Source organism: Vespula pensylvanica, chromosome 1 (genome assembly GCF_014466175.1).
Source record: "Vespula pensylvanica isolate Volc-1 chromosome 1, ASM1446617v1, whole genome shotgun sequence".
Taxonomy (NCBI): Eukaryota; Metazoa; Arthropoda; class Insecta; order Hymenoptera; family Vespidae; genus Vespula; species Vespula pensylvanica.
Genome location: NC_057685.1, coordinates 3,645,332 through 3,657,736, shown reverse-complemented (window position 1 = coordinate 3,657,736; position 12,405 = coordinate 3,645,332). Strand labels below are relative to the sequence as shown.

Genomic DNA, 12,405 nt, shown 5'->3' with positions numbered 1-12,405 from the left:
GAGAGAGAGAGAGAGAGAGAGAGAGAGAGAAAAGAGCCGCTTCTCTCCAGAGAGAAGAAATCTTCCAAGAAAATTAGTCCAGAGAGAACGATTGAAAGAAGATTGCTTACTGTGAATTGCCAACTAAAGAATTTCCAAAATTTCAACGCAAACGATCTTACTTTTTATGATCATCGTTTTGCTTTCATTAATATTGTACAATAGACGGTGTGATTATGACTGATAGAGTGATTGTAAATGTGTTCGACAAACTAGTTCGATTTTCTATATCGATCGTCACTTATCTCGATCGATTAAATAGCCGAAGCGATTTCCTTGATTCTCCTTAATCACAGTGATCGAAGGACTCAACCGTATCGGTCGATCAAACACGATAGATCGTGCGATCTCGATGAAGGGTAATATTTAAGAATGAGAGAGAGAGAGAGAGAAAGAGAGAAAGAGAGAGAGAGAGAGAGAGAAAGAGAGAAAGAGAGAGAGAGAGAGAGAGAGAGAGAGAGAAATAATTATTTATTTCCATCGATTTTAAGAAAGTTTCGTTTATGGAAAGTAGACAAAAACGATTAAAATAATCGTGTAGAAAGTGAAATAAACGAACAAATATATAATATAGCATGTTACAAAGTAGTAATATCGTGAATAAAATTTCACACACCACGGTATATCAGTATTGAATGTTAGCTGAAAATGTATTTTTCATGGATTATAAAAAATCTTTAAAAATGATTATTACGATAGATTAGAAAGTGAAATAAACAAATTAAATATGCGATATTAGAGTCATATAGTTACTTGAATACCATCGATAAAATTTGTCACCATTGTATTATTATTTAATATTAAATAAAAAGCTAAAACGTGATTTGCTTAAGATGAAATTTTATTGTGCGATATTATTTAAGAAATTTTCAAGGAGTAAAAAGAAATATTAAAATATAAATAGATATAGTATATATAGTTTTTACTTATTTTTATCAATTAATGATAAACGTTTTCTTATAATAAATGATCAGAATATACGGCATGCTTTTATATTCACAAATATATTAATCAAAATACTCTCAGTTTTTATATCAATCGATATAATACTCACAATTTATATTACATATCAAGATATCATATTACGAATCGAATATTCATTAAACGATTTATTTAAATCTAACCATTTATTTGTATAGAATACTGATTGAAAACGTTTCAAAGAAATATTGATCCAATAAATAAAAGTCATATAATATTAATTAGTCGTACATAACCGTATAGTATTAACCAAAATAAAAAAAAAAAGAAAGAACTATAGATTAAATAATCGAAAAAGAAATATTGGACGGATGAATGAGGAGGAAAGAAAAAACTCTATACTATTTGATCAAACTCAAAGTGGATATTGTTAAGTGTTCATAAAATAAATAAATAAATAAATAAATAAATAAATAAATAAATAAAAAGAAAAAAAGAAAAAAAAAATTCTTTATCGATAATCAATAAAACTTACATTCACCGATTTTAGCATCTTCTTCGGGATCACGTCCACGAAGAAGCCTGGAGATTGCAGAAACGCTTGGTGCACTGGTCCTATCGCAAATCCCTTCCTTAATCAATCGATCTCTTATCTCCCATGAAAATATACCAGGATTATCGCGTCTGTATTCTTCGATTCTTGCCTCGACTTCCGGTGTAGCTACTCTTGGCTTACTACCTCCAATAACTCCTGGCCTTATACTTCCGGTTTCCTGATATCGATTTAATATCTTCGAAACACATCCATGTGAAACACGTAGTTGTCTAACGTGAAACGTATCATTCTTTAATCGACGATCATAATTGATTGGATTAAATTAACGAACAACAATTACATAAATCGTCGATCGAATTTACCTGGATATAACGCACGGTCTGATACCAGCACCAGCCATCTCAACTATCTTCAATCGAATATGATTGGGTAATGGTCGACCGTTTATAAATACTCCTCCTAATTGATTAACACGGCCCTGTCCTGGTATCGATCCTAAATCTAAAAGATAATATTAGAAAACTGAAGAATTTATTCCTCTTTTCATTGAAGATATTAAGGTTATTAAGTAAAGATTTTTATTTCTTTCGTTATGTCTTTTTCTCTTTTTCTTTTTATTCCCTACCCTCCCTCCCTCTCTCTCTCTCTCTCTTTTTCTTTCTTTCTTTTTCTTTCTTTCTTTCTCTCGCTAACAAAAAAGTTACAAGAAAGGCATACAAAAGACGACAATAACTTTGACTATCGAGATAAGTCCAACTAAGCTGAAGGTTTATGACTCGCAATAATGATAGCGTATAATTTCCTTGGCTTATTTAATTTCGATTTAGACGAAGTATATATAAGCTCGGCGAAAGGAGCGAGAAAGAGAGAGAGGGAGAGGGAGAGAGAAAGAGAGAGACGAGAGAGAAATAACGTTCTTACAACGATCGTTCTTACAGTTGCCTTTCGACTCACGTAGACTTTTAATTTAGAACTCGAGAATAGTACGCGAGAACACGAGTAGAGCTCGTTAATCGAAAGTTATTTCCTCTCGTTGTATGTGTGTGTATGTCCGTATATAGCATGAACAATACAAATGGAAAACATAAAAAAAAATGATTATAAGTACAGAGAGGGAGAGAGAGAGAGAGAGAGAGAGAGAGAGAGAGAGAAACAAGATGAAATCAAGATGAAATTTATTTGAATGATCGAACGATCGAAGAGTATTAAGAATAAAGAATCAAACAGAAAAAAAAAGAACAAATAAATAAAAAAAATTATGACGAGATTTCTTTATTTCTTAGATTATCGAACATCATGAGAAATGTGTGCTTCGATTCTAAGAAAAACGTTGCATCGAATGGAAAAATTTCATCTCAATGACAATCCGAACGAAAAGTCTGATCACTGATGCGAAACTGAATCGAGGAGAAAAAATGATCGATCTTTCTTCGATAGATAGATCTCTTCTAGATATATTGATTCACGCGGATCATACCGTTACGATCATTCATTGAGGCAAAAAGGTTTTACCCAGAGATTAAGAAAAAAGGAAAAAGGGATCTTTGTGAATCCTTACACACACATATATAAACTAACATTTCGAATATACATATATATATATATATATATATATATATATACATATACATTTGTTTTTGTAAAAATAACGATTGGAAGAAAAGAAAAATAGATGTATTAATAAATTATGGTGTAATAAAATATGATATAAGTAAATTATAAAGATATTTCGCGAACGATCGAATATAGTGATTTTATTTTGAAAATTAACTAGCAAGTACTTACCAAAAAAAAATTAAATAAATCAATCGTTAATTCACGTGTTTAGGCAAGTCCATCGATCGATCGATCGATCGATCGCTCTCGTAATCTCCAAGGGAGGAGGATAACAAAAAAAAAAAAAGAAAACAAAAAAAATGAAGGAAAAAGATAGCGTCGACGGTGCATTAAAACCGCGAATGATTGCATAACGAAAGTCATGCATCGCTTCCATCAGCTTGGCCAAAAAAAAAAAAAGCAAAAAAAGAAAATTCGATCGAAACCGTACGTTTTATTTGTTATTTATTATTTTATTATTTATCGTATACCGATATCAATCGTAATAATTCTGATTATTATTCAAAGCGACTTCCGATTTTTTTTTCGTTTTAACTTATTATTATTAATTATTAATCGTCATTTTTTATTATTATCTTTTTTATTTTAATTTTCCTTCGTTTCTTTTTTCTCTTCGCTATGTTTCTTGGAAATTCTTGTCGACTATTTTGAAAATCCTCGTTCTTCTAATTCTTGAAAATATCGTACGATCGATTCGATAATCGTAGATTTTCTATATTTTCAAAGAATTCTTTATCGCGGGATTAATAGAACGTGTAATTACATGTATATCGTAGAGACAGTGATTAATGATATTAATCAATTTTGCCTTCGCACGAGTTAGAAACGATTAGACGATACTACGAACATTGGAATGCAATATATATTTTCTCTAACGCACTCATTACTTTATATACGAGAATACCTTTTGAGAAGACCATATTACATTTTATTATTACTTTCTTAAATAAAAAAAATATTGTAATTTATGACTTAGGTATGTACGTGACGATGGTCAAATTTTTCAGGGCCTTTCTCCTCGTAAATTCTATTAGATACCATAGATCTCTAGGATTTTCAAATAATAATATTGAATGCAACGTTGAAATTTTCAGACCGACGGTAAGAACGTAAATTCGCGGATCGACGATAATCGATAATAATATTACACGATGTAATTCGATGAAGCAATTTTTAACAGTTAGATTCTAATATAAATTAAAAAAAAAAATCTTTCAGAGATTTTGAACCATGGGATAGTGCGTCGTCTAAGTAACATAAAAACGAGATATTGGTAATTCGAAGGAAGAAGGAACGAAAAGAAAAAAAGAAGACAAAAAAGAATAGGGAAAAAAAAGGAAAAGGTAATATTAAAGAAGATTGTCAAGTCGAAGATGGTGCGTTAACCTGAAGTAAATCCGAAAAGGTTTTTTTTTTTTCGGAGTACGACCGTAATTTTCTTCAGAAATAATATTTTATAATTTATGATATAACCGTTAACAATAACTGAATGGTTAGTGTCAAGACGGCTAATATATTTTCTTGCATTTTATTAGCAAAAACTCTTTTTCTTTTCTTTTTTTTTTTGTCGAAATATTTTATTAAAAATTTAACAAAATTATCACGAGTGATACAGAAAAGATTTTTACTATTAATAGAAGAAATAAACGTTTACCTTGAAATGGGTATCCAGTGAAACAGGGTCGCATCATCGAGAAATTAGTGGTAACCGTCATTTCAAGTAGTCCGAGCCACCGACTACTTCGGACCTGCCCGCCGGCCACGAAATCTTGAAATCACTAAATCACTTCACTGATTTTTAGATCCTCTGTCTCTCTCTCTCTATATATATATCTCTCTTCCTTTCTCTTTCTCCCTTTCCCTCTATCTATCTATCTATCTATCTTCCTTATCCAATTTCTTTAAAATAAACTATGAAAGATTAAAAGTAACAAGTAGATGTAACAGACATTGATTTCTTCGCACGTTCAACACAGTATTCAGTTTAACGAGGTAGTCACTTAAGCTATTGTTTCCTTCAATAACAACACCAGATAATTCACAAGGTAATCCAACACACGTTCGTTTAAAATGTTTTTGGTCGTTTTTGTTTTCCTTTTTGTTTTGTTTCTATCTATCCCAATCGACCTTTTCCCGTTCCCTCTCTTCCTCTCTCTCTCTCCTCTCTCTCCTCTCTCTCCTCTCTCTCTCTCTCTCCCTCTCTTTCTATTTATCTATCTCTATTTTGTCGATGTTACAATCAATCTATATTATCGTCCATACATCTACTGCTCCTGGTTAGATCTTTCGATCTCTTACCAGTAAGAACAACAACTCGACTACTACGAACAGATCGGCTTCTTGATCCTGACTAAGCTCGTCGTCAACGAAGAAGGCAAGTAACTAAGGATTGGCCACTCCCATCGTCGATCCTAAAAATCCTCTGAAAGAGGAAGTGGGGTAACCCCGGCACAAGGTGGAATCCTCGTTCCATGGCAAACTGTACTGTGAAACTTCGAACCGGAGACTTAGGGTAGGCGTCACGAGTATTACCAACCAACGAACACCAATCCTCGTGCGAGTCCATTGCCAAGAGGCCACGCCTCCCACTTACATTAGAGAGTTCTCTTTCCAGAAGAGTAGACTTCTACTATATCATTTCTACTCTTTTCTCATGATAGTCCGTGCTTTTTTATCACGAATTTCATTTGGAGAAATGACTATAGATGTAATATATATATATATATATATAGATTTTTCTTTTATTATTATTGATAATATGATTATCATTATTCTAATTAGTCAAATATTTCTAGTATTACACGACACGGTGTTACGTTAAAAAGAAAATTGAGCTTTTTTTAAGGTTTTCTTTTTTTTTTTTTTTTTTTTATTGGCTTCAAAATTTTGTTGCCGTTATTGTTATTACAAATTAATCGAATATTTGTCAATTATTCAAGTATTATTCGAAATAATTTATCGTTGAAAAGAAAATGGAGCTACTTCGTCTGAACGGTTTGACGGATAAGAATCTTTTTTTTTTTTCTTCTAATCATAGACTCATCCAATGCGTTATAATTTTCGAATGTAAAGTGTAATATTTAAAAGATATTTTGTAATTTGACTTATGTTTTATTGACTTATGTAATTATCCAAATTATTCATATGTTTCTCGTATTATTCGAGAATATAATGTAACGTTAAAAAGAAAATTCTTAATACTCCGTTCGAACAGATTCAGTTCTAACGATAAAAATTTATAAGTTTAATCTATTAATTCGATCTTCTTTTTCGATCATTGACTCATCGAATTTGTTGTAATTTTTCAACCTAAAGTATAATATCTACTTAAACGAGATATTTTGTAATCTAACTTACGTATTATTGCTGTTTGAGAAAACGAGATTTCCAAACGTTTTTCGAGCAAAGTAGGTAACAGGTTCGCGAACAGGATCATTATGCGTTTTCGTAATCATTAGGTCTGCTCGTTCACGCATGATCGCGGATTACGAATAGGTCCTCTTTGTTTCCCCCTTATGTCCCTCTCCTCGCTCCCTTCGCCTTCCTCCCCTTCCTCACCCTCTCCTACCGTTTTCTACCGAAAGGCTTTTGATGATTCTTCGTCGTCGAGGAAATGACGATGCATGCAGCCAACAGGATACGAAACGAAAGCAATGGTCCGTCGACTCGGAAATGCCATAATGAATTTCGAAAAGTTCTTAGGACATGATTATTTTTAAATGAAAAAAAAAAAAAGAAAAAAAAAAGATTATACAAAAGTCGAAAGGAAAAGCAAATAAAAAATAAAAGAAACAAGAAAGAAAGAAAGAAAAGTAAATAAAATATAAAAGGAAACGAACGTGACGATATTAGACGTAATTAGATTCATTCATAAACGAATTTTCTTAGATAAGAAGATCGAGAAAAATGTTAAATCGTTTTTTTATTTCTTTCTTGTGTATCTACAAAAAACAGAAAGAAGAATGATAACGTAATGTCGAAGTTACGATATTATTAATTGCAAGTTGAACAAAATTAAAAACTTTCTACGCGAAGTAACGATAAAGTTTGTTCGATGAATAAAACGATAAAATAAAGTTTAGATATATAAGAAAAAAATAGAAAATAAATAAAAAATTACATAGGCATGTGGCTTTGAGGTTGGATAGAATTATAGTAAATAAATGACGTACGAATTAAATATATAGTAATAAAGTTTGTTTAAAGAATAAAACGATGAAGTAAAGTTTACGTATATATATAAAGAAGTAAAAAACAAAACTACCACAGAAATATACAAAGCTTGCGACTTCGAGATTGGACAGGATCAATAGAAAGGGTTAATCTATTTTTACACAGAAAATAAAAATCCATCTTTAACTTCGTTCCCTTTCTATCCTTTCTCGATTCGCTAAACGATAGTCCAGTTTAACGTCCCAACTTCGATTCGTTCCATGAAATCTCGGTCCCACCCTCTCCCCTACCCTCCCCCTTCTGGAAGAAGAGAAGATTCAGAATTCAACTGAGGATATTGTTCCCCTGTGTTCCCCTTGTTCATAGAGATAAGAAATAAGATGAAAAAAAAAAGAAAAAAATGAAGGAGAAGAAGAAGAAGAAAAAGGAAGAATAAAAAGAATAAGGGAAAGATGTCTTAGTTCGTAACGGACACTGATGTTCCATCAATGTTTATTATCGGTCCAGTGTATTTGCACGTTATGGTACATACGTTCCAGTCGTAGAGAAATCGCCAAACAGAAGGCTAAAAGGTACGAAGAGAGGACACGCATTATCCCAACATAGTAACTAAAAGAACGTTCCGTTCGTCCGTCTATCTATCTATCTATCTATCTATCCTCGTCTTCCTCTTGTCTCTATTCCTTTTCGTTAGAAAAAAAGAGATGAAAATTGAGAAGGAAAGAGAGAGAAAGAGAAGGAGAAAAAGAGACAGAGAAATACCCGAAAAGGACCCCCAGCGTGCGTCGAAGATTCAACCGATGCAATAGGAGCGTTTTGCTTCGAAGTTGTCCTATCCCTGGCAAGACATCCCGTCGCGAGGATCGGACAAAACAAACTCCTTAATGTCTTCATGCGACTCATCGTCGTCAATTTTTCTTCTCGTGCCATCAAATATTTCGAAGGAGTCGAGCAAAATAGCTCGACCATCTTCTTACCAGTTGGTAGCTCCGTCGGAAGACCGCGTTTCACTAACTACGTAAGATAATTCTTTTACCAGCCTTCGCGTATTCTCGTATATACTTTTTATTATTTTCTTTCTTTCTTTCTTTATTTCTTTTCTTTCAAGGTCAACTTTGAGAAAATCTACAAACTTTGTCAACGAAAGCGCGAAACTCGAAGCGAACAAATCGAAGATTCGTCCGAATATTAATCGTCTTGGGATTTAAGTAATCACGTTTCTTTTCTTTTTTTCGTTCGAAAAAATGAAAAAAAAAAAAAAAAAATCGAATGAAAAGTGATCCTTCGATTTTCAATCGATCCTCTGAATCTTTTTTTTATTAGGAAGTAAATTTTGTTCGAACTTCGATAGGATAAATATTCTGAGTAAGTTACTATAATTGTTGGAGTGCATGCTCGTTCGTAGAAGTAGTATATCATTTAATAAATCGCGCTACTACATAAGTGTTGATTAGATAGAAATCCAATTAACCTCTGATTAAGTCACGCGTAAAAGAAACCGAAGAATAAAGAGAGAGGGAGAGAGAGAGAAAAATAGTAAAGAACGATGAAAAAGTAGGTGTGAAAAGTGCAAAGTATAAGCGGAACGATACGTTGAAAAAACAAAGAAAACAAAATAAAACAAAAAGAAAAAAAAATGGAAGAGAGAAAAAGGGTGGATACCGGTTAAATAAATGCAAATTATTTCAGGAGTTTGATCTACGCCCACAGGAGAACGAATACAAAAGTAGCGAAAGAGTGTTGCGTCGTAAATAATCCACCCTCTTCGACACCTCCCCGTTGATCGAGTCACTTCGATAACTGCATTCAACCTTTTCCTACCCACCCTTTACGAATCAACCCTTCTCATCTCTTTTTTCTTCCCTTCTTAACATCTTCAACCATCTTCCTTCTCAAGAAGGTATGTATATATATATATACAATGCTTTGTATGTATATATGCATGTACATAGGTAAATAAAGTCTAGTAAATGTCTGGTCGTCCATAATGGATTCACATGAAGATGTGGTCGGATGCAAACGGTAAATCATTTTCTATACTTTTTTTCATGATGACAGTTTTGGTTAGCGTGACAGATCGAAGAAGAGACGCGGTTTTCGGATCGTGTTTGCGGTCAGCGAAGTTGATGGTTCCAAAGGTTGATGTCTCGAAACTTTCGCTAGATCCCTTTTTCTTTCTTCTTTTTTCTTTGTCTTTTCATTTTTTTGTTATTTATCATATAAATAAATTCGATTAATTAGAGACCTATGGGCTATGAGACTTTTCGAGCGTAAAATTAAGCGGATGGAAAGTGGTAAAATGAGAAGGAGAAAAAGAAGAAGAAGAAGAAGAAGAAGAAGAAGAAGAAATAGAAAAAAAGTAGGGAAACTATAAAAAATAAAACACCATTTCTCTCTTTCGACCAGGTAAGAAGAAGACATTTCCTTGTCGTCGCTTCACCGTGGAAACAATCACAACAAGATTTCCAAAGGAAAACAATCCCCTTCGAAGATTCCTACTTTTTCGTTTTCCTTTTCATTTTTTTTCAATTCCCTTTTTTTCTTCTTTTTTCTGTACTTTTTTTTTTAAATATCAGAAAATACTGATAGCCAGCAATTCCCGTCGAGGGGTAACCAAGAAAGCTACCCCGCCAAGGATGCTGACGGCTTGTCAGCGGGTAGTCTCAGCTTCTCTTCGCTCCTGTGGAACTTTAGGATCAGAGCAAAGAAAATCATTGGAGTCCGTGGCAAGTTAGTCTCGACCACGTTAAAGCCTGACTTCTGGCCAGTTCTTGTCACGTAAGAAACGAAAAGGACCACCATCCGCAGTCGCGGTCCTTCCCCCTCTTTCTTTCCTTCCTTCCTACCTTCCTTCTTTCCTTCCTCCCTTCGTTCTATCCCTCCCTCTCTTTCTCTCTCTTTTTCCGTTTCTTCCTTCGAACGAGCAGAAGTCAACGAAAAAATTTCGCGAATGGATGACCGAAAACGAGGAAGTGATGGTATTTGCTCCAAGTTCACTCAGGCTAACTCGTAAATCTCCAATTGCGACGTTTTCAAATATATCTTTTCCTAAAAGGAAAAAGATAAAGGGATGTAAGGAAGGACGAAGAAAACTATTATGGTTATAAGAGACTAGCCGTAAACTCATAATAACCGTTTGATGTACGACGTTCGAACGTATTACAAGTCTATCGTGCCAATAAGATAGATAACCTTTGATGTTCTTCTATTATTACAAATATTGTCTTTCCTTTTCTCTCTTTTTTCTCTTTTTCTCTTTGATTTACGCCTTACGAAATATCTCTCTCTCTCTCTCTCTCCCTCTCTTTTTCACAGTTTATAAACAGCTCGAGATTTGTTGTGGAACCTTACGGACTCTATTTCTTTCTCTCTCTTTCTCACGTTTATAAACAGCTCGAGATTTGCTATGGAGACACCTTCGGGCGTGCCACGAAAATCGACCAGTTAATTGTCGCTCGAGGATATTTTGTTGAAGAGCGGATCATGGAGCCCCTCTCGAAGAGAAGACGATTGCGATCTTACTACACCCATGACTTAACGCTTTTTAGTGTACTAGAACAAATCGTTTCGTAATAATCTATGGGTATTCCTTTCGAAAGGATAAGTGAAATTTTAACGCGAGGAAATCAAAGAGAAAACTTTGTGATAATCTCGAAAGGATCTTCTTGGTTTTGTTTTGTTTCGTTTTCTTTTTTTAAAGGACTAACTTAATTTATGATATATCCAAGTATTATATAAAGTAACCTCGATTTATTATTTATAATTTTTTTTTTATCTCTGTGATACACATCGCTCAAACGTGAAAGATTTTCAAACGTAGACACGTCAGGTACCGTTAACTCTTAATGGACAAGGCCGACTTTCGAAATGCACCGGTTCGCTGATAAATTCGTCGTATTGCCGACATGCATCGCCGATTACAGCGAAATCTTCTCACAGAAGTCACTTTGAAGAACTTGTCGATGGCTGCTTCTCTACCGATTGCGAAAAGTACCGATTCGTCGGCCTCGTTAGCTACGAATTTCACGATGGATTTCCTCTTGAATAGTTTTTCGGGTTACCTCCTTCCCTTCTCTTCCATATTCGACGTCTTCTTTCTTTCTTTTCTGTTTTTTTTTTCTTTTTTCATTCAACGGGATGTAAAGAATAATTAACGTTATTTTTCAATATTCGTCCGATATATAGATGAATGATAATTATTAACAAATAGAATCGTGTAGTAAATGTAATTTGTATTGCTTTATATATTTATATACAGAGTGATATAACAATTATTATCATCTCTATGAGTATCTTCGATATTATTGATGTTAAATTTTCTTATAAATGTATTAAACAATTAACACTTGTTTTATATATTTAATATATTTATAATATTTATATATTTTTATATTTTATATATATATATAATATATAATATAATAGTATATATGTGTAATATATAGTATATTAATATAAATTCATATTAAGTATATTATTAAGTATATTATTTAAGAACAATAATACATATATCAATTTTGAAAAGATACCAATTCTTAACATTGTCTAGTTCTTCTCAGTGGGAAACACAAATTGAAAAGAAGGTAGGAAAGTGGCCTCTCGTTATGTCATCCATGTGACAAACCGTCAGAAATATCCTTTGAAAGAAAACTAAAGCGAACTTCTTCCGGAATGTCGTCCTTCGCGTGTACCCCGTGAAATCTTTTAACACAGAAGTCATAAACTCATAAATATCGTAAACTCATAAATATTCGTCATCATCGCCCATAATCCACATTGTTACCCTTAGAACAGCTTTCTCGTGTTCGCGCTTCGTTCGTTCGTTCGTTCGTTCGTTCGTTCGTTCGTTCGTTCGTTCGAGGGAAAGAAAAGAAGAAAAAGAGAGGGAGTGAGAGAGAGAGAGAGAGAGAGAGAGAGGGGAAAGGAAAAAAAGAAGAAAAACAAGACAGAAGGGATGCAGCCCTTCTTTTTCTTCTCTCGAGCATGCCGAAGAAAAATTTTCTAACAGTGGAAAAACGAAAACGAACGTCCATTCGTGAACGTTCATTCGTTCGAATTACCGACGGGAGTTGACAAAAAAAATATTATCGCGTTCTACC

At 33.5% G+C, this 12,405-nt stretch overlaps 1 protein-coding gene across 1 annotated transcript in view; it reads right to left on the bottom strand.

Annotated features, from left to right (window-relative positions):
• LOC122630075 (protein gooseberry-like) overlaps positions 1-5,283 on the bottom strand; it is an 11,906-nt gene extending 6,623 nt beyond the window's left edge. Inside the window, exons 1-3 of the mRNA XM_043814143.1 lie at positions 4,788-5,283; positions 1,879-2,017; positions 1,496-1,785 (exon numbers count right to left, since the gene is read on the bottom strand). Coding sequence (XP_043670078.1) covers positions 1,496-1,785; positions 1,879-2,017; positions 4,788-4,848 — 490 coding nt within the window. The 5' untranslated portion in view covers positions 4,849-5,283. The remainder of the gene's footprint in view (positions 1-1,495; positions 1,786-1,878; positions 2,018-4,787) is intronic.
• Positions 5,284-12,405: the final 7,122 nt, after the last annotated feature.